The 18,031-nt window shown below is 47.1% G+C and overlaps 1 protein-coding gene across 5 annotated transcripts in view; it reads right to left on the reverse strand.

The window, feature by feature from the left end:
- Window positions 1-58: 58 nt before the first annotated feature.
- Window positions 59-18,031, reverse strand: part of ARHGAP1 (Rho GTPase activating protein 1) — a 29,302-nt gene continuing 11,329 nt past the window's right edge. For 4 of the 5 annotated variants that reach the window (XM_054067705.1, XM_054067706.1, XM_054067707.1 and 1 more), the window contains exons 4-14: window positions 17,994-18,023; window positions 12,952-13,039; window positions 12,577-12,708; window positions 11,988-12,074; window positions 11,260-11,358; window positions 10,512-10,619; window positions 9,217-9,293; window positions 7,428-7,505; window positions 6,746-6,874; window positions 6,465-6,568; window positions 59-5,758 (exon numbers count right to left, since the gene is read on the reverse strand). In XM_054067705.1, the coding sequence (XP_053923680.1) occupies window positions 5,579-5,758; window positions 6,465-6,568; window positions 6,746-6,874; window positions 7,428-7,505; window positions 9,217-9,293; window positions 10,512-10,619; window positions 11,260-11,358; window positions 11,988-12,074; window positions 12,577-12,708; window positions 12,952-13,039; window positions 17,994-18,023 (1,112 nt within the window). In that variant the 3' untranslated portion in view covers window positions 59-5,578. The remainder of the gene's footprint in view (window positions 5,759-6,464; window positions 6,569-6,745; window positions 6,875-7,427; window positions 7,506-9,216; window positions 9,294-10,511; window positions 10,620-11,259; window positions 11,359-11,987; window positions 12,075-12,576; window positions 12,709-12,951; window positions 13,040-17,993; window positions 18,024-18,031) is intronic. The other variant, XM_009570007.2, reaches the window with a different exon arrangement.

An 18,031-nucleotide genomic window follows, 5' to 3' on the forward strand; every position in this document is an offset into this window, starting at 1 on the left:
ATGGTCAGAGAGCTGCCCGTCAGCGCAGGGCAGAGCACGTTGCTCCTTCCAACAGAGGGTACAAGGCACAGGTGTGTCAGGTTTGGAGTAGTCGGCAGGATGCTAGGGGGACATTACTGGAAGCAGCATAGTGAGGAAAAATCAGACCAGGTGCCTGGCTGGTCCCAGATACAGGTGTGGGGAACAGTCACATAGTGTTGGGACCTGGTGACCTCCCTAGTGAGTTGGGAACAAATTTATCTGTGTGTCCCATTGCAGCCTTATAGATAATGATCTAACTACATTATGTGTGTGTGTGTGTGTGTGTGTGCGTAGTTACGAGCATCATTTTGTGCACTTAAAAAAGAATGCACAATGCAGGGAGAGATGAATTGCTGGCTAACTCACATAAACTGTCCTGTGGGATCTGGGCCTTACTATGGGGCCCTTCAGTATCTACCCTTGTCACCAGGAAGACAAGGACAAGGGATTGGAAAGACCGTCAGCAAGTAAGTAAAAAGGTAAACAGTCACAAAAGGATGATTAGTCACTAAAGTTATGAACAATCAAATACCATCTGGCTGTGAGCCTATTGTGCATATTTAAAAAAAGAAAGATTATCTCAGACTAACATCCTTCAGGCCTTAGGGCAGCTACACATGAAAGCACATCCAGTTGCCATGCTGTTTACTCTGTGTTAAGTACCGTCCATGTGGTTGCAGACAGATCATGCACGTCCTGCCAAGTACAGCACTCTGGCAGGGCTGGACTCACTGGCTCCTGAGCTCCTCTGAGGCCAAAAGAGAAGTTGCCAAAGCCAGCCTCAGCAGCTCACAGTGACCAAGTCCTGCATTTGCAGGAGGTTTGAGAGGTTGCTCTACAGTCAGCAAATTAACCACACTGGCCTCATTACAGGCAGCCAACACAGTCCAAAGGGTAGAAAAATCAGGCTCTAGCCAAAAGCTCCATCCACCTGAAAAAGCCCCACAGAAATAATAAGTAAACCCCTCAACTCTAGAACCAAACCTGTGCAATAGTTACAGCAGGTATACTAATGAGTCAGACAAGTACCGTATGCAAAGTATTACCTGTGAACAGACGCCAAAAATACCTCTGCCTTCTGGCATACAGCCGACAGCTTGTCATGAGTCACACGGAGTAATGTTAACATGCGGAAGGAGAACTGGCAGAGCTGGGAAACTCGTGAATGGATGGCTTATCAGTAATAAAAACTGAGAAGTAGCACGCAGGTTTAGAAATGCAAGTGTTAACATCAGCATTATCACATCATCCAGACGACAAGTCCAGTACCCAGGGCTCAGGCTACTGCCCTACAGCAATGCTTTTAGCTGCAGTGCTCTCTGTTCTGCTCCAGTCCTCCCACCACTATTGTGTTTCACTTGTTGCTACACTCGCACTTGTAGTAATCACTTGGCATATAAGAGCCTTTCTACTAGCCAAAAAGCTTACTGACATATCCAGCAAATTACAGTGTCTTTAAGAAAAGGTAGTTAACTGTTTGCAGATCAAGGGATGGAGTGGAGTAGTCCTAATCAGAAGACTACCACACAGAAGGTCCAGACCTCTGCTGTGCTTACCCCACTCCGGGCACAGGACAAACTTAGCCAGCTAACTAACCCTAACTGGGGAGCCTGCAGGTGGCTCCCACTTGGCACCTGTGCAGCTGCCTGGGTCTGCCTCTGGGAAAGGGCAATCCTAGGCAGATTGCTCATCAGGACAGGGCGACAGTTACACAGAAGCCCAGCTCTGTTCAGGAAAGAGCCAAACTCGCAATACTTCATTTTTGTTTGAAATCTGTTTCCAGCCCAGGCTCCTGCAAACTGGTATTTCTTCCCAGAGTGACTCTCATAGGAAGCATCTCAGACTTGGCTTTTCTCCCTCTCTGCATGGTTGTGGTTGGCAGTGTAGCCAGCCTTACTTCTGTTTCTTCTAGAAGAGCGACAGCTGCTGCCACTTGACAGAGACCACCTGGATCTGGGATTACATTTTGATTTTTATTGAAATACAAAAAGTGCAAACTGTGAAATATAAGATTGGTGCAGATTAGAAGGAAATAAACAACGTGAACTGTGAAAACCCCAGCCCTGCACCTGATGAACATCAACAGAAAAGAAGGCAAGGAACATCAGCAACTAAACCAAAGCCAAAAATTTCACACAAAAGCCCCTGTGCATAAAGAGGAAATGAGGACCAAACTGGCCTTCAGCTTTCTCTCAAATCAGCAAACAAGGCATTCAGATGGCCCCAGCACCCCCGGCACCAGCCAAAAGCTCTGGTGTCAGTACATAGCTTGGGCCAGGGAGTGATCAGAGGCCATTAAGACAGCCAGAGGTTAGCAGAAGGGCACGGTCTAGGTGCTAAAAAGCAGAGGGCTGAGGTGGAATGGTTACCCCCCCAGGGAGAAATAGCTAATAGCAAACCCGGAAGATGAGACAGGGATGAGACCCTTGGGCAGCTCTACAGCAAGAAAAAAAAAACAGCAAAGACCAGTACCCTAATCAGATACTGCCCCCCATCTGCGAAGAGAAACCCAGCCCTGCCAGAGGCTGACCAAGCCAGTAGGGGATTTAACCCCCTGGGCTTGGCAGACGCAGGCTCTGGTGGCCACTTAACCAGCAGAGGCTGCAAGCAGGCCCAGGCCAGTTCCTTGCTCAAGTCACAAGAGGGATATTTCAATTAAAGGCATTCAGAAGAGCAAACTGCAGAAGCAAAAGCAGCCCTGGTTACTGTGCCTGCTCCAGGGCCCCTAGTAGCTCCAGCATGAGGAGCAGCAGAGGAAAGGGCATATTTACACTGGGTCCATTCCAGGGTCTGCAAGCACCTTCCCCACCGTGAACAGTAGCAGCTTCCCGAAAACCCTCCAAATCTGCTCCCTGCAGGCACTGAAATGGAGCAAGCTTTTATCCCTGCCTGCAGGGGATGCACCAGGCTCCATTTTGCTAAAAAAGGAACATATTTTCAAGAATTCAGTAAAAAAGAAAAACACCCACCAAACACTCAGGACAGAACAAGGACACTTGGCAGCAATCCCTGCTCTTCCCCTGGAGAGAAGCTAAGCTACTCCAGCACTGCTCCTCTCACTGCTGGGCAGGGAATGGTCCTCGCTGCTCTGCACAGCTGGAACGTGCCATCCTCCCAAGGGAGCCAGGCTGCGTGTAGGGCCAAGGCCTTGTGCCATGGCACACAGGCACTGCCTGTTGCACACTGCCAACCTTGGGTTGGTTTGTCCCAGGTGAAGTTAGCTGAGTTTGCCTTTCCTCTAGGGGAATATAAGCAAGGCTAGCGTCAGCTGCAGATGCAGTCAGAGCACCAAGTCTCCCTCCATGCTGAAGCCTACAGAGAGCAGGGCGCCTGCAGGCAAAAAAGGGGCTGCACTGGGCTCCCTCCCAGGCTGCCTCTTAAACACTGGGGCAAGAAGACCTCTCTCTGCACTGCCCATCCCAGGAAATTACTCCTTCACAGCACATCAGCTCTGATACCTTATTCTAGCAGAGATCACAGGTGAATTAGGAGCTGAGTAGCTCTACTTCCAAAACGCTTATTTGGTTACTGCTGTGAATCTTTCAGGCTGAAACAATTCATATCCTGGCCAAACAGGCAAGACAACTACTTTTGGAAGAGGGAGACTAAGGAGCCCTGTAGCCTTCACAGGGCAAAGTCCTCTGGTATCTAGAAGGAATCAGACCCAGCCCTCTCCTAGAACACGTCTTGCTCTAGCCTCAGTAATGCTGTTTCTTGTTCACTGTTCCCACCTGCATGTTGGTACGCGTCCTCTGAGCTAGCTGGCTGGACCTGCACCACCCCGCAGAGCTGTCTACATTTGCACCCATTCCCATTCCAGAGCTTAGCAGAAAGAGCAATTTCCGTAATTGCTGCAGCAGATGTCCCTTACTTTGATTACAACTGGGGCACCAACCTTGGTATAAAGGCGGGCTAAAATATTATGAAAATTCTACTTAGCATCCAGTAGCTTTTTAAAAATTAGTTCTGCTTGGTCCACAAGATTTGTCCCTGTGGCCAGATGCGGCAGGAAGGACTGGCCCAGGCACACAGGGCATAAGATACAAAACACACCAGTGAAGTTAAGGCTAGAAGCTACATAGGAACAGCCTGCCAGGCCCAGGCTAAGGAGAGGGATCTGTTTTAGCTCAGGTAACAGGAATGTTGCGACCCAAAACTAATAGTGACGCCTGAACAGTAATGAAGCTGCTTTGGGAAGGTCCCAGGCCCACAGCACTCTGAGACTGCCTTGCAGACAAACTGATCTCTCCAGCCATGCCCAGGGCATACAGGATGCATCTGACCAGGCCTCCATGGTAGGATGGAAGGAAGGTATGAACTAAGGAGGAGATGAGGCAAAGGCTCTTGGCATGGAATAGCTGTTGCCTTGCAGCTTTGGCACGTAAGTGCTCAGTACCTGGGCAGAATTTCCTAATCCAGGCCTGATGTACTCCAGGGTGAGGGCCAGCCCCAGTCCCTAGACTTCCCCTCAAGGTCATGCTCTTGTTACACTGTGCTAGGGAAAGTTCTACTCAAAAAGACAACCAGCCAAGGCAGTCTGTGCCAGTCAGCACAGACACACATGCCTGATGGAGAAGAGGCCTTGTGCTGCTGCCAGAGGGAAAGGCAATGATCCTCATAGTGTTCAGCTGTTTAGTGTCACCAAGACACTTGCTCTCTGCCATTCAGGCTCACCAGCTGTCAAGGGGCCCCAGCCAGACCCCGGCACAGCCACGTCTGGCACGAACCTTCCCAGCCAGGCTGGAAATGCTGCTGGAGATAAAAACACGCCTGAGCTAGGTAACTACGGGAGGCACCTCACCCACTACCCCCCAGCAAACACTGAATAATACCTGGGAGTAGGTGATTTCAGAGTAGTTTGGGCTAAATTCAGCTTTCTTGTATTGGAGTATGACAAGTAATACAGCCCATGTGCCATGAGCCTGTCCTTCACTTGCCTGCCAGAAGCATGGGGTCTAGAGTGGTGTTTGCAAGTGCAGGACATGCTGCTTCCTGAAGCACAAGGGCTGCCTGGCTCCCTTCTCTGCTTCCGGTGACTCTGGGGAAAGGCAGAATGCACGTTCAGTGCTGAGAGATGGCACTCGCAGCAAGAACACCTCTGCCACAAAACCCAGCAAGCCTGCCCTAGCCCAGATAGCCTAGCTGAGGCAAGGGGGACGAGCCAGGGCTACTGGGAGCTTAAACAAAAAAACATCTTTGATGAGAAAGGGACCCGGAGGGCAGGAAAACTGCATGTGAGGGAAGAGGAAAGGAAGGCAGGTCATCTGATAGGGCAGCAGAGTGGTGATGAGCCCTGGAGGAGCTGTACAGATTGGAAGGTGGGTTAGGACTCCACCCAGCATCTAGGAGACCAGCTCCCCTCCCCATCTGGAGCAGCAGGTCTCCTGCTTTCTTACTTACACACTTTCTCCACCATCTCCACAGCTCTCACTCTGCTCATCACCCAGAGGATCAATGGTCCCTTTACAATGGAGACAGTTTGGTCACAAGCTCCAAGACAAGGCAGGAAAGAAGGTGGGAAGGTGTGCACAGTGTGCTGCTGTGGGCTGGCCTGGATTCAGGCCTCCACATCCTCAAAGAGCTCCTCCTGGTGGTCCAGCAGGAACTTGGTAAAGGTATTGATGGGTTTGATGGCTTTTAAGGTGATGGCTACATCTTTGGCCCACAGCAGATTTGGGCCAAACACAATTGACAGGTTGGTGTTTGTCATCTTGTTTTCATCACTGTGAGCAGATACCTATGTGGGAAAGAAAGAGGCCATTGTGAATGTTACAGAGCAACACAGCAACTGCCCTCTATCCTCCCCAAAGCCAGAGCTTACCGACTACCAAGGGCAAATGAGAGGAGAGAAGCCGAAGGCCCAATGTCAAAAGAAGGCTGGAGGAACACGCATGACATGCAGCATTCAGGAGGTGAGGAGCAATACTTTGCAATTTGCCACTATGGCTTAACCACCGAGCCATATGATAACAATAGGACTAAAGAGCACTGTCAGCCAATATCTCTACCATTCAGACCACTGCTCAAAACAAAGTGATCTTCCCTCCTGCTACAACAGCTTTGCAGTGGCTTCTTTGGCAGCAGAAAGTTCTGTAGGGTGGATCTGAGATCCCTCTTCTAGGCTAATCTTCTACTCAAAGTATTTTGCAATTGTACCTTCAGCCTGAGGAGCCTTCAGCCTTCCTGGTACAGACCACACAGGCTTAATGCCTGCCCACACCTCTCAGCATTATGAGATGCAACTGCTTAGGCAGTCATAATCATTAGTTCATCATAATAATTCTTGATCTCTATATAAGAAGGACATACGGTAAAGAAAGGTGGTTTCTAGCTTAAGACTCATTTCCTCTCAAAGGAAAAGAGGGAGCAGGTAGTCAAAAAGCCGAGGCAAGGCACTACCAACTGAACTATAATACAACCGCCCACCTTTAAGAGCAGCTCACCTGCACCAAAAAGGTTGTCAGTAAACGGAGCACTTCGTAATTTTCCTCTGGCAGAGTCTGGAGTACTTTGCGATAAACATCCACACGACTCTCCTCCTCCACACCTGAAAATCAAGAGAAACAGGACAAGCAGGTCTATAAGGAATCCTCAGCACCTACCCTGATGAAAGCCTTGTTTGTAATCACAGGGTATCCGATGCAGGACTGCTTCCTCCTGAAGATATCTTTGCCCTTGGTCAATGCAACAATTCAGGGAGTAGCACATTCTTGTAACAACTCACTCTGGAAGTTGACAACATGGTTGTAGAGATCAAAAGTGAGGAGGGGCTCAGGTAGCTCTCTCAAGAAGGTCTTGAGAATCACAGCAGGGAGATGGATTTCTTCATACTCTTGGAAATCTACAGGCACACCTACGAAAGCAGAGCAGAGACTCAGTGCTCACTGGCCAAAGCAGCACCTCCTCCAGACAAAGAATGGGACATGATGGTCAGAGCCCAGAACTACAAAAGAAGTATTTTAAAGAACACAGAGAAGGTACTGAAGTACCACATGTTCTAGCAGAGTGGAAAAATGTGTCTCATCTGTTACAAGTATATGTAAAGCACTGCTGAGTCCAACACTACATCTTTAAAGTTATCAAATGAAAATGATGACTAAGTTTCTTCCTGGTCATCTTCAGTCCCTCCAGTACAGCCAGACTAAGATGGTATATCCCACCACATGAAATGCGGAAATTTTCAGGAAGGAAAATGGCAGCTAGGGGAATGTGAGTGGGAAGGAATTTACTTTCCACACAGTAGAAGTGTCAGATGTTTCTCGCAACTTAGGTCATACCCAAATGAGGCCTCACCTAGAGGCCTATCAGAGAAGGAAAGAAGCCATGATGGACTAGTTTCAACAGAGTTCCAGTTAGACAGGAGTAGTTAAGGAATGAGAGGCTCTCTGATGAGCTTGGGCACTTACCCATGTTGTATTTTTGCTGGACCTCCCTGACAACTTGTGTATTTGCTGATCTCCGGAAAATCCCCTCTTTAGTAAGAGCTGTAAAGTGAAAGCAGATCATAGAATCATAGAATCACTAGGTAGGAAAGGACCTACTGGATTATTGAGTCCAACCATTCCTAACAATCCCTAAACCATGCCCCTCAGCCGCACATCCACCCGTCCTTTAAACACCTCCAGTGAAGGTGACTCAACCACCTCCCTGGGCAGCCTGTTCCAGTGCCCAATGACCCTTCCTGTGAAAATTTTTTTCCTGATGTCCAGCCTGAACCTCCCCTGGTGGAGCTTGAGGCCATTCCCTCCTGTCCTGTCCCCTGTCACTTGGGAGAAGAGGCCAGCTCCCTTGTCTCTACAACCTCCTTTCAGGTAGTTGCAGAGAGCTGAGCTCCCCTCAGCTTCTTCTTCTCCAGGCTAAACAACCCCAGCTCTCTCAGCCGCTCCTCATAAGACTTGTTCTCCAGCCCCCTCACCAGCTTCATTGCTCTTCTCTGGACACGCTCCAGAGCCTCAACATCCTTCTTGTGGTGAGGGGCCCAGAACTGAACACAGTATTCAAGGTGCGGTCTCACCAGTGCCGAGTACAGAGGCAGAATAACCTCCCTGGACCTGCTGGTCACGCCATTTCTCATACAAGCCAAGATGCCATTGGCCGCCTTGGCCACCTGGGCACACTGCTGGCTCATGTTCAGTTGGCTGTCAATCAACACCCTCAGGTCCTTCTTCTCTGTGCAGCTTTCTAGCCACTCTTCCCCTAGTCTGTAGCACTGCGCAGGGTTGTTGTGCCCCAAGTGCAGGAAGCAGCATTTGGCCTTGTTAAACCTCATGCCATTGGTCTCAGCCCAGCGGTCCAGCCTGTTCAGATCCCTTTGAAGAGCCTCCCTACCCTCAAGCAGATCGACACTTCCACCCAGCTTAGTGTCATCCGCAAACTTACTTAGGGTGCATTCGATCCCCTCATCCAGGTCATTGATAAAGACATTGAACAGGGCTGGACCCAGCACTGAGCCCTGGGGGACACCACTTGTAACTGGCCTCCAGCTGGAGTTAACTCCATTTACCACCACTCTCTGGGCCCGGCCATCCAACCAGTTTTCAACCCAGGAGAGTGTGCGCCTGTCCAGGCCAGAAGCTGACAGTTTCTGAAGCAGAATGCTGTGTGAAACTGTGTCAAAGGCTCTACCGAAGTCCAAGAAGACTACATCCACAGCCTCTCCCTCATCCAGCAGGTGAGTCACTTTGTCACAGAAGGCCATCAGGTCTGGCAAGACCTGGCTTTCGTGAACCCGTGTTGACTGGGCCTGATCACCCGGTTCTCTTCCATGTGCTTCATGATAGCACTCAAGATCACCTGTTCCATGACTTTCCCTGGCTTCTGATGGAGAAGATCAGCCATGAGAGAGGCTCTCTAAAAAATGCTGGCCTTAACAATCATAAATCCATGCTCTGGGGCATTCAGACAGAAGTCAGTGAGTCCCTTTTTTAGAGTATGGCAGTTCTTTCCGCTTCCACTACCAGGCAAAGGACAGAAGGAACATTTTGATACAAGTGGGATTATGGACGACTGGAAGAAGGAGGTCTCCTAAGCCCTGAACAATCTCTTTTGAATGTTAACTCACCTTCCTCAGGCCTTTACATCTTATGCTAAACTGCTATTCTTCAGTATGTTTCTACACTCTGGATGGGAACTTGGCTGGAGAAGAGGCCACTGCCATGGAATTAAGAGAGGCTGCAGCTTCCCCTGAACACTTACCATGCTCCCGCAAATAAGCAATGGTCTCTCTGACCACCACAGGAACAGGAGACTGATCAGGGCTCTTCTCCCTGAGACTGCAGTAAGAGACAGAAGGTTACAAATGACGGATCCTCCCTATCCCACATGCAGCCCCCAAGTCTTAAAAGTTGCCCACATAAGCTCTACCACATCGGATTGTGCTGTCCCAGGTCTTGATTCAGCTGTTATTCCAGCCTTCTCTCCTCTTCACCCATCATGCTACAACATTCACTAAAGCAAACATGAGCTCATTACTACACCATAGGAATAGTCCTCTATCTTCTGTAAAAACCATAGCCTCTAGATACTAGGGCAAAGGGGCTCCCAGAAGGCAAAGCTGCTAGTTATGAATCAGGTGAAAAAGATTAGACTTTCTTTTTCCTTTCCCATAGGAGCAAGGGCAGAAAGAAACTGACACATGAGAGAAATATATATAAAATATATATCCGGTAACAGACGATGCATCAACCCAATTGCTGTCAGGGAAGGCTCAGTGATACCAAGGTATTCACAGCCACCCTCAGATTGGACTGTCCATATCACCTGACAGAATGGAGCTGTTCACTCCTCTCAGGATTGTAACAATCTCAGGCACACAGCACCACAAGGGTTACATTTGGAAATGTTGTGTTGAAGCTGGGGACTGTGTTCCCAGATTGCTTCAAAGAATCTGTCTAGCCACACAGTATATGCTCCTCCTCATTCCCCAGGGAGGCAAAATCACATTCAAAGTTAAAAATACCTTCAACACTTAGCCAGTATCACTAGCCCTTGTCAGTATCTGTGTTTGCCTGTGTCACCGTGCAGGAATGGAGCATGGCGATCAGTACAAGGCTGAACAGAAGTGCTCTTAAAATAGAATCTATGATACGGAAAAAACTAAGAAATGGATCTGCAGCACTGCTCAATCAAAACAGTATAACCCTAAAGACACCTTGATATTCTCCTAATGACTTCCTTTGCATAAAGGAAGTTTCTAGTGGCATAAAGCTGTCCCCCTGGCCTTTATTTTGATTCTCTCTTAGTGATCCTTAGCTGCAGAAACAATTCGATCCTAATTTAGATATAATTCTAGCTGGGGAATCAAGAGGGTGGAACTGAACTGAGTCAGTCAGGATCTGGACATGAGCAGAGAATTCCTCAGAAGAATAATGAAAGCTTCACAGGAAGTCTGAAACGCCAAAATTTTACAGCCACTTTTGCTGCTGTTATTAATATATTGTCCTCCTATCAAGCGAGTCAGGGCAAAAGCAACACAATCCAGAGATACTCACTGCTGTAGTGAGACTCCAAATTGCTGGTTTGGCAGTGGTGGGCGTGGTGGTGTTGGTTTCTGGGGCACTTGTGAAGGCTTCTGCAGGGATCTCAGATATTCATCATACCTGTGGCAAAACACAGACTAGTAAAAAGCCACTTCACCTCACAGAAAAAGCATGAACCCAGCACTGCACATGCAATAAGTGCACACATCTGGGCACATAACAGCAAACATCTGGTTGCCAGAAAAAAGCAGGGAGAAAGGAATATCTGTCTGGAATCAGGAACTGCAGTAGCTGAGGAGTCAGACAGCATGGGCAGGAAGCCAGGACAACACTGATTACGAGACAGTTGTGTATGTGTGTAAGGGGCAGGTAATCAATCTGGTAGGACTGAGATTGCCGCAACTTTGGGAAGCCCCAAAGGCAAACTGAACTGTGCAGGGTGAGCAAAACCGGTGCCCAGACACTGTAAATGTGAGCTCCAGGTCAGTGTTAAGGTCAGCAGCTTGCAGAAAGCCCCTGAGAGGTGAGTGGAAGAAGCAGAACTGGAAGAGAATTTTTAACTCAAGGGCAGAACTGAGCACTCAGGTCAAGGACATACAGGAAGGAGCACAGAGAGAAACAATAGTCTTTAAGGCAATTTATCACCACTCCCTCTAAAACCATTGCCTAAGTGGAACAATCTCTTCCTCTCCTTGCCATTCCTCCAGAAAAGTCCCCTCTCACAGTGTCCCAAGCAAATGGCAGACAGCAGCATTCTCACTTCAGCACTTGGCTTGGGATTCCCAACTGTTCCAGCTTCACATACTCCTCCAGCTCACTAAGGAGGTTCACATAAAAAATCTTTCGTCCAAACTTAAAGCTGGAAAACAAGAGAAAAGTAGGTAAGTGAGGAATCAGGAAATCCAATATCAGAACAGACTTCTTACAGGCAAGGAGAACAGGGGTTTGCAAGAGACATCAATGAGGCAAAAGGACACAGACACATGAGCAGCAGAGATGACACCCATATAACTCTCCAACTCTCTCTATATATAATTTTTTACTAGGAAATGCCAAGACTTTCCAAGTCACATTAGAAGCCCAGGCAGCAGCAGCACACTCCCTAAAACATCAGATGTCTCCTTCCTAAGTTCAGTATGCTGCAGAAAGCTTTATTTTCAATTGTTTTACAGAGTTAAGATTTCAGCATCAACACAGTGAATTAAATATAATTTGGACTGATACTCTCATTCCCTTTTTTATTATTAGCAGAGTCTGCAATGCTTTGCTTCTACTTGGCTGGATAGAAAGGGAGCAGTACAGAGCTGCAAACTCTGTGGGTTCCCAAAGCAGTACTTCTTGTGTCTGAATATTTCTGAGCTCAGAAACTGGAGGAGATAGCATAGGGGTAGGCTCAGCAGCCTGCACTCATCTTGTGCTCCACTGAAAATGCCTCTTTACTCCTCTGCAGTGTGAGGATGTGGTTGAGCCTTCTGTAGTCCTTCTTACCTGATCAAAGGCTTGAAGAGAATTAGCAGAGTCTTGATGAACATGGTTGGGTGCACAATATACAGGGCTTTGATGTTCTTCTTGTACCTGCCAAGAGAAGCTAAGTAAGGAAAAACTGCACTTTAAGCAGAGGAACCAACCTTTCCACAAGATTAAAGACGTGCTTCATTCCTTTTGCACTGAAACTCACCACCCCCCAGCACCCATGGCCTCTGCTCTCCCATGCTTTGTGGCTGTGTCAGGCCACTCAGCAGCCTAAGGGCACACTTTCCTGTGTTCCGAGATTCACTGAGAAGCAGTGAGCAGCCTTTCCAGGAAGCAACAGTTATACCATGGAGCTGACATACTTGCATTGGGTTCTGGTTTTGCTGCTTGCTTGTTGGCCTAAAGGATGTAACTACAGAAGAAGCTGTTTATCCCATGATTCGGCCTGCATTAAACAACAACCTACCACAATAAGCAGCAGAAGTAAGTGACAGCAACTGATAATCGCTGAGCTACATGGGGGCCTGAGGAAAGATCTTCTCTGTTACGCTACACAACAGCATGTTGTGTAGCATGTATCCTTGCTAGATGCAGCCTTACTCACTTGCGATCAAATTCCCTGTAGGCATCTCGCAGCCAGCTCAAGGATGGCTTGTTCTCACTGGTCAGGCCATGGTGCAGGTACACTAGTGTGTAATCACTCTCCACATACTGGTCCAGTGTGAATTTCAGGTACCTGAGAAGAGACAAATGCTAAGCTCACTTCATGCTCTGCCACAGAGAGGCTCTTCCACCCTTTGGGCCTCATTTTTGTTTGCCATGACAGAGGATGTGCATCCCCAGCAACAGAGCTAGGCACTTTGGGAGGACATGTCCAGCTAAATAAGCTACTGTAGATAAATCTGGCTCCAGGAACCCAGCACTTGGGAATTATGTCAGGCTTCAGAAGTTAACAGCAACCTCCTAAGACACTACTCACCGCAGCAGTTTCACGTGATCAAGTTGATGGCTCGGGGGCATCCGGCAGGCACTGAACAAAATTACTTTCCTTCCATATTTGTCATCACCTGCAGATAAAATACCAGAGATTACAGGGAGTTAAAGAACTACATTGTGTTCTTGGCAGCAAGGGGTAAACAGAGATCAGGAAACCATCACAACAAGGCAGAAGTCTGGATTACCACAGCTGCCAGCAAAGCTAAACCTGATTTTCAGCAGCTATCACATGCCTACTATAGAAGCAGAAACCTCAACATCAAGGGACTGGCAAGCCAACCATATGAATGCAGAACAGAGTCCATGCTTCACCCTTGAAAGACAAAGGACTGGAAGCCAGGATACCTTGTGGTACATAGGGATGGAGGCCTCTAGCCCACAGCAAAGTGCTCAGAGCACTCATCTTACAATGCTGCCCCTGGGCACTGCTCCTGACGCATGTGTGCCCAGGGAGGCACAAGGAAAACTGCCCCTCACAGGCACAATCCACCCTGCACACAGTCCCAGCCTAACTGCTTGTGGGCTGGTGCACCTGTTTCTTGCTTCATCTGATGCTTAGTCCTGCACATAGAACAGAGCCATTTCATATCCTGAAAACCAAGAAATTCCTAAAAAGAGGGCAGTCCCAGCCACATTCCAGAGATGAGAAGCAAGCATCATAAGCCTCTTCTCCAGATGGACCAGATGGGGCTACTGGATTCTCCAGGCGGACTGCAGAACAAGTTGTTCACTGCTTCCTAGATTTTCCATCCACAGAGTTATCTGAAAGCTGTTGCAAAATGTGGCACAACAAAGCATTCTATGTAAAAACCTAGCAGAAAACAGTACACATCACACTGTAGCCAAATAACCTGTCTCAGGGAAGACATTCCCAGGCACCAGTTGAGGCTTCAGAGACAACAAGCCAAGTTCTCCTCAAAGCAAGTCTTCACACATCAGTGGACTTCTGCCAGCAGAGATCTTAGCCCCAAAACCAAAACCTAAGTAGATAGGCATGGACAAGCTTAGCAGAGGGAATTGAGAGATTTAGATAGTAAGAACCAGGTCACAAAACCTTTGGCCATATGGATTTCGAGGGAAATTCTAGTTCTCTCCCAGACACAACACCCAGTTCATTTCCATCAGGATTACTTGCTTTTTAGCACCCATGGAGATGAAATTATTCTTTCAGCATGAAGGGTTAGTCTTCCCATCTTTCTTGCTACTCACCCTGTTCCAAAAGTTGTTTTTTTGTCAAGCAAAAGGAGTATGGAGCACTGGAAGGGGCTACTGAGGTCATATTCAACAACACCCTCTTTCTTTTTCCCTATGGCACAACCATCCCTAACAGACCACAGCAGAGAAAAGCAGCAAGGATTGCTACTAATGCAGGACAGTCCTGCAATACATCATTCCTCTTGAGAAATAATCTTTTCCCCACACTGATTCACAACATTCAGAGCATGCAGCCACCTTCTCACCTTTGCAAGTGGCTCTGGCCCTCAACTACCGGCTTGTTTACACTTGTCGTGCAGCAATTCAAATGGAACCCCACAACAGCAAATCTGAGGTTTCTGGGAGCGATGCCTGTGAGTAACAGATGACCACCTGATGCTGCAAATGGCAGCCAGAGAACCCACATACACCAGCCATGACATTAAGACGTCACTAACCTCTTTTACTGCCATCCCATCCAGAAGAAATTCTCTTGCTACTTGTTCACATCTATTTTTCCCTTGCAAGTCCGATTTTCGAGTCACTCACCAGACAACACAAGAGACAGAATTTGCTGATGCACACAAGCCAGAACCTCTACAAAAGCTAGGGACACTGAGGCAGCACTGGGTACAGATCAGGAAAGGGGTGGCATAGGCCATCACATTGACATACACATGCGGAGGTAAGCGGTAATTAGGAAGAATGCATGACCCAGAATGCAGGACTAGGAGAGGCTCGTCTGGAACAACCAGATACAGTCACAGCCAAGCCACAAGACCAACATCACATTGCATATCCCATGGTAGCCCACTCTCTGCCTAGCTCAGTTTCTTGGTAGCTTGCTATGAGCTTTAAGGCTGGGTCTAATGCACCTAAGCTATCTATAAAACAAAGGTGCAGGCTACAACATCCTGGGCAGGGTATATGCCATATTGTGGGTCTTCCCAATGATCCTGAGCCACTCATATGTCTCCATCTGGAAGATAAAAGGTCCTGGCTACACTGAGCAGCAGGGAGATGGTAGCATCTGAGAATCTGTCGACTTTTGTAGTGATGAAAGAGAATAGTCAGAAAGACTGCAGATCTTTGTAGATTACAGCTCTGTGCGTAAGTCAGAACAGTTGTTATCTTCAGTTAACAGAGAGGCTGTGTTTCACAACAGAGTGGATGGTCTGAGAGCCATAAGGAGACTGCAAGCTTGATCAAGGCAGGCCTTGGTTGTGAAGAACTGCAGTTCACAGGTCAAGAACCACATAGCTTAACACCTTCCTTTGGAATGACATAAAAGCCTACGACAGGGTCTATGCAAAGTCTAGAATATCATTCCTTACATAGCCTTGGTGAAAAGGTCTGGGATCACTGGCAAAGAAAAAAATGGACAATCAATGATTCTGCCAAAGAGGAGATAGCACCATGCTTCCCCTGCATAATTTCCAAGGCCAAGAACACCAACAGATCATCTATAATGCCCTGGGTGACTGAAAAAGGAGTGGCTCATTTTGCCTTTCAAATCATAATGAATTTATACATGAGACCTACACAGGAACAAGCATGCCCATTACCAAGTTCTGGGTTTCATTCCAGTTTCTTCACACTGAGCTCACTCTTTCAACACAAACACTTTCAAAACAAGCAACTGCCAATCTTGTTTTCACCTGACATATATCAGATCAGTCTTGTTCCTCCAGACATGAAAAAATTAAAAATTCAGCTTCAAAGCTCAACAACCAGTTGTTCCAATTTATAAACAAGAACCTAAAGTCCATTCCACACATTCTTATCTGTCAAGGAAACTGCCTGTAAGTGGCCTCTCTGCCTCCGACCAAACAGATTCTTACTGTGTTTGATCTTTCCCAGAAGCTCCATCCATTGTATTGTTTGCTTTCCTGTTTGCAATATTAATCTTACGTATCTAGGCATCCACTCCTTATTTGCAATTGCAAATAGCTAAAGTTTCCACTGAACACAATTACCATAAAGTAATCACTTAGCTTCTCAGGCTGTCTCCTACTTTTATGAGATGAGCAATGCTCAGCAGTTAACAACAAACCAATAAAGAAGCAATTACATACCATCAGTACTCACAAAGCACCCCAACAGTGTGCAGACCTTTATGAGTAAGTTCACACATAAAAAGTATGTTCAGCCTACACTGAAATTAAATTACCTCCCTATAGGATGTAATTCAGATATATTTTCTTTTAACAAAGAGCAAGCCAGTAGCCAATACACAAACCCTCTCCAGTCAAGACAACTCCTCATCTAAAGAGATAATAACTTGTAGCACTGATGGACATGCAAATTCTCTTTAACATTGTTATGCTGCTTTTAAGATTAAAACTCAGTTTTTCCTCTCACCCAAATAATAGTGTTTCCAGTGCACTTCTGAGACAAGGACCACAGCACATCACTGCTGTGGTTCCATGCCAGCCAAGTATGGCACAGCACCATACTCCTAAAATGGATGAACTTTAAACACTGAGACTAATGTTTCAGACTGAAACCTACTGCAACAAAATGTATCAGAGCAGAAATTCTTATCAAGGACTCTCTCTTGAACTCAATCTGTAGAGCAAACATGGAAAATACATGTTTTGCTTGACTTGCAAATCCTGCTATGTGTTTCTAGGTATTTCTCTTGAAATATATCCATTACCCCTTATGCCATGACCTGAGGCTGTCATACTACCCTTTGGCAGTAGAACTGCAGTCCAGGGACCCTGCTCGTTCCTACGTTCATCAGGCACCCTCAGCTGAGGGCCCACCTCGATGAAAGATTCGAATGGGAATATCCTGGCACTGTATTACTGAGAGAATGTAGACAGATAAAGTTTGCCACTAAAAGCTAGTGTTACAAGTAAAAAAGGTAGCAGAGTTCAGTGTCAAGGAAAGGACACCACTACATAATGTTTTAATACATGGTATCTTCCACTTACATATTCCCAATATCCAAACACTGCCATGATCATAAAGCCTTACCATGCGACTACAGCTCTGATACAAAATATACTAGAGGGTCAGGTTAAAGAATGCAAGATGAGAGGATGCCCGAGAGTATGGCAAATGGGGGAGAAGGGCCCACGTAATGAGGCAGTGAGGATCAGCATTTCCGTGGACTGTGCGAAGGTCTTGGCCTGCTGTTCAGAAAGAGCAAAAACATTTTCAGACAAAAAGAGGGTTTAACCTACACTGAGAAGTGTGAAAGCACCACCAGTCAAATTCTTAAGGCTTGGGACTTAAGTCAAGAGAGTATTAACGAATGCTCAGCAAGCACAGAGCAGTCTAGCACAGCTTTAGGCTGGAATAAGGAACAAGTTACAAAATCACAACAATCCTGCAGCCAAATACAGTAGAAATAAGGTAACAGTTGCTTTCACCTAGAGAACCCCATTTAAGCACCAGCTGCTTAGCATGTAAGAGCAGCAGCAGATCGTATGAAGGGATAGGAAGCAATCCTAGGATGAACTTCCAAAGCACATACGACAACATGGTAAATCTGAGTTCAAGCCAAATCGGTCCAAGCAGACCACCACCACAACAGAAGAGCAACAGGTTTTACTTACACTGAAACCCAAGAGCCCCTCAGTGCCCAAAGTAAAGCCCACACACCAAATTTGGCTCAGATGATTCTGCTGTGCTCGAGGCAGAAGAGCAGCCCTCAGATGACAATTTTGTGCAGTCTCTGGACTCCTGAAAAGTTGCCAGTGTGGCCTAAGGCTGAGCAAAGTTTGGGCTCCCCTGAGACAGTCCAGCTCCAGGCCACGGTCATGCTAAAGGAATACCATGATCTACAATACCAAATATTAGTACCACAAAAAATCTACCTACCTGGTTGGGCCTCATCAAGTGCACCCTGGTCTGGAGGA

The sequence above is a fragment of the Cuculus canorus genome, chromosome 5, assembly GCF_017976375.1.
Source record: "Cuculus canorus isolate bCucCan1 chromosome 5, bCucCan1.pri, whole genome shotgun sequence".
NCBI classification, from domain to species: domain Eukaryota; kingdom Metazoa; phylum Chordata; class Aves; order Cuculiformes; family Cuculidae; genus Cuculus; species Cuculus canorus.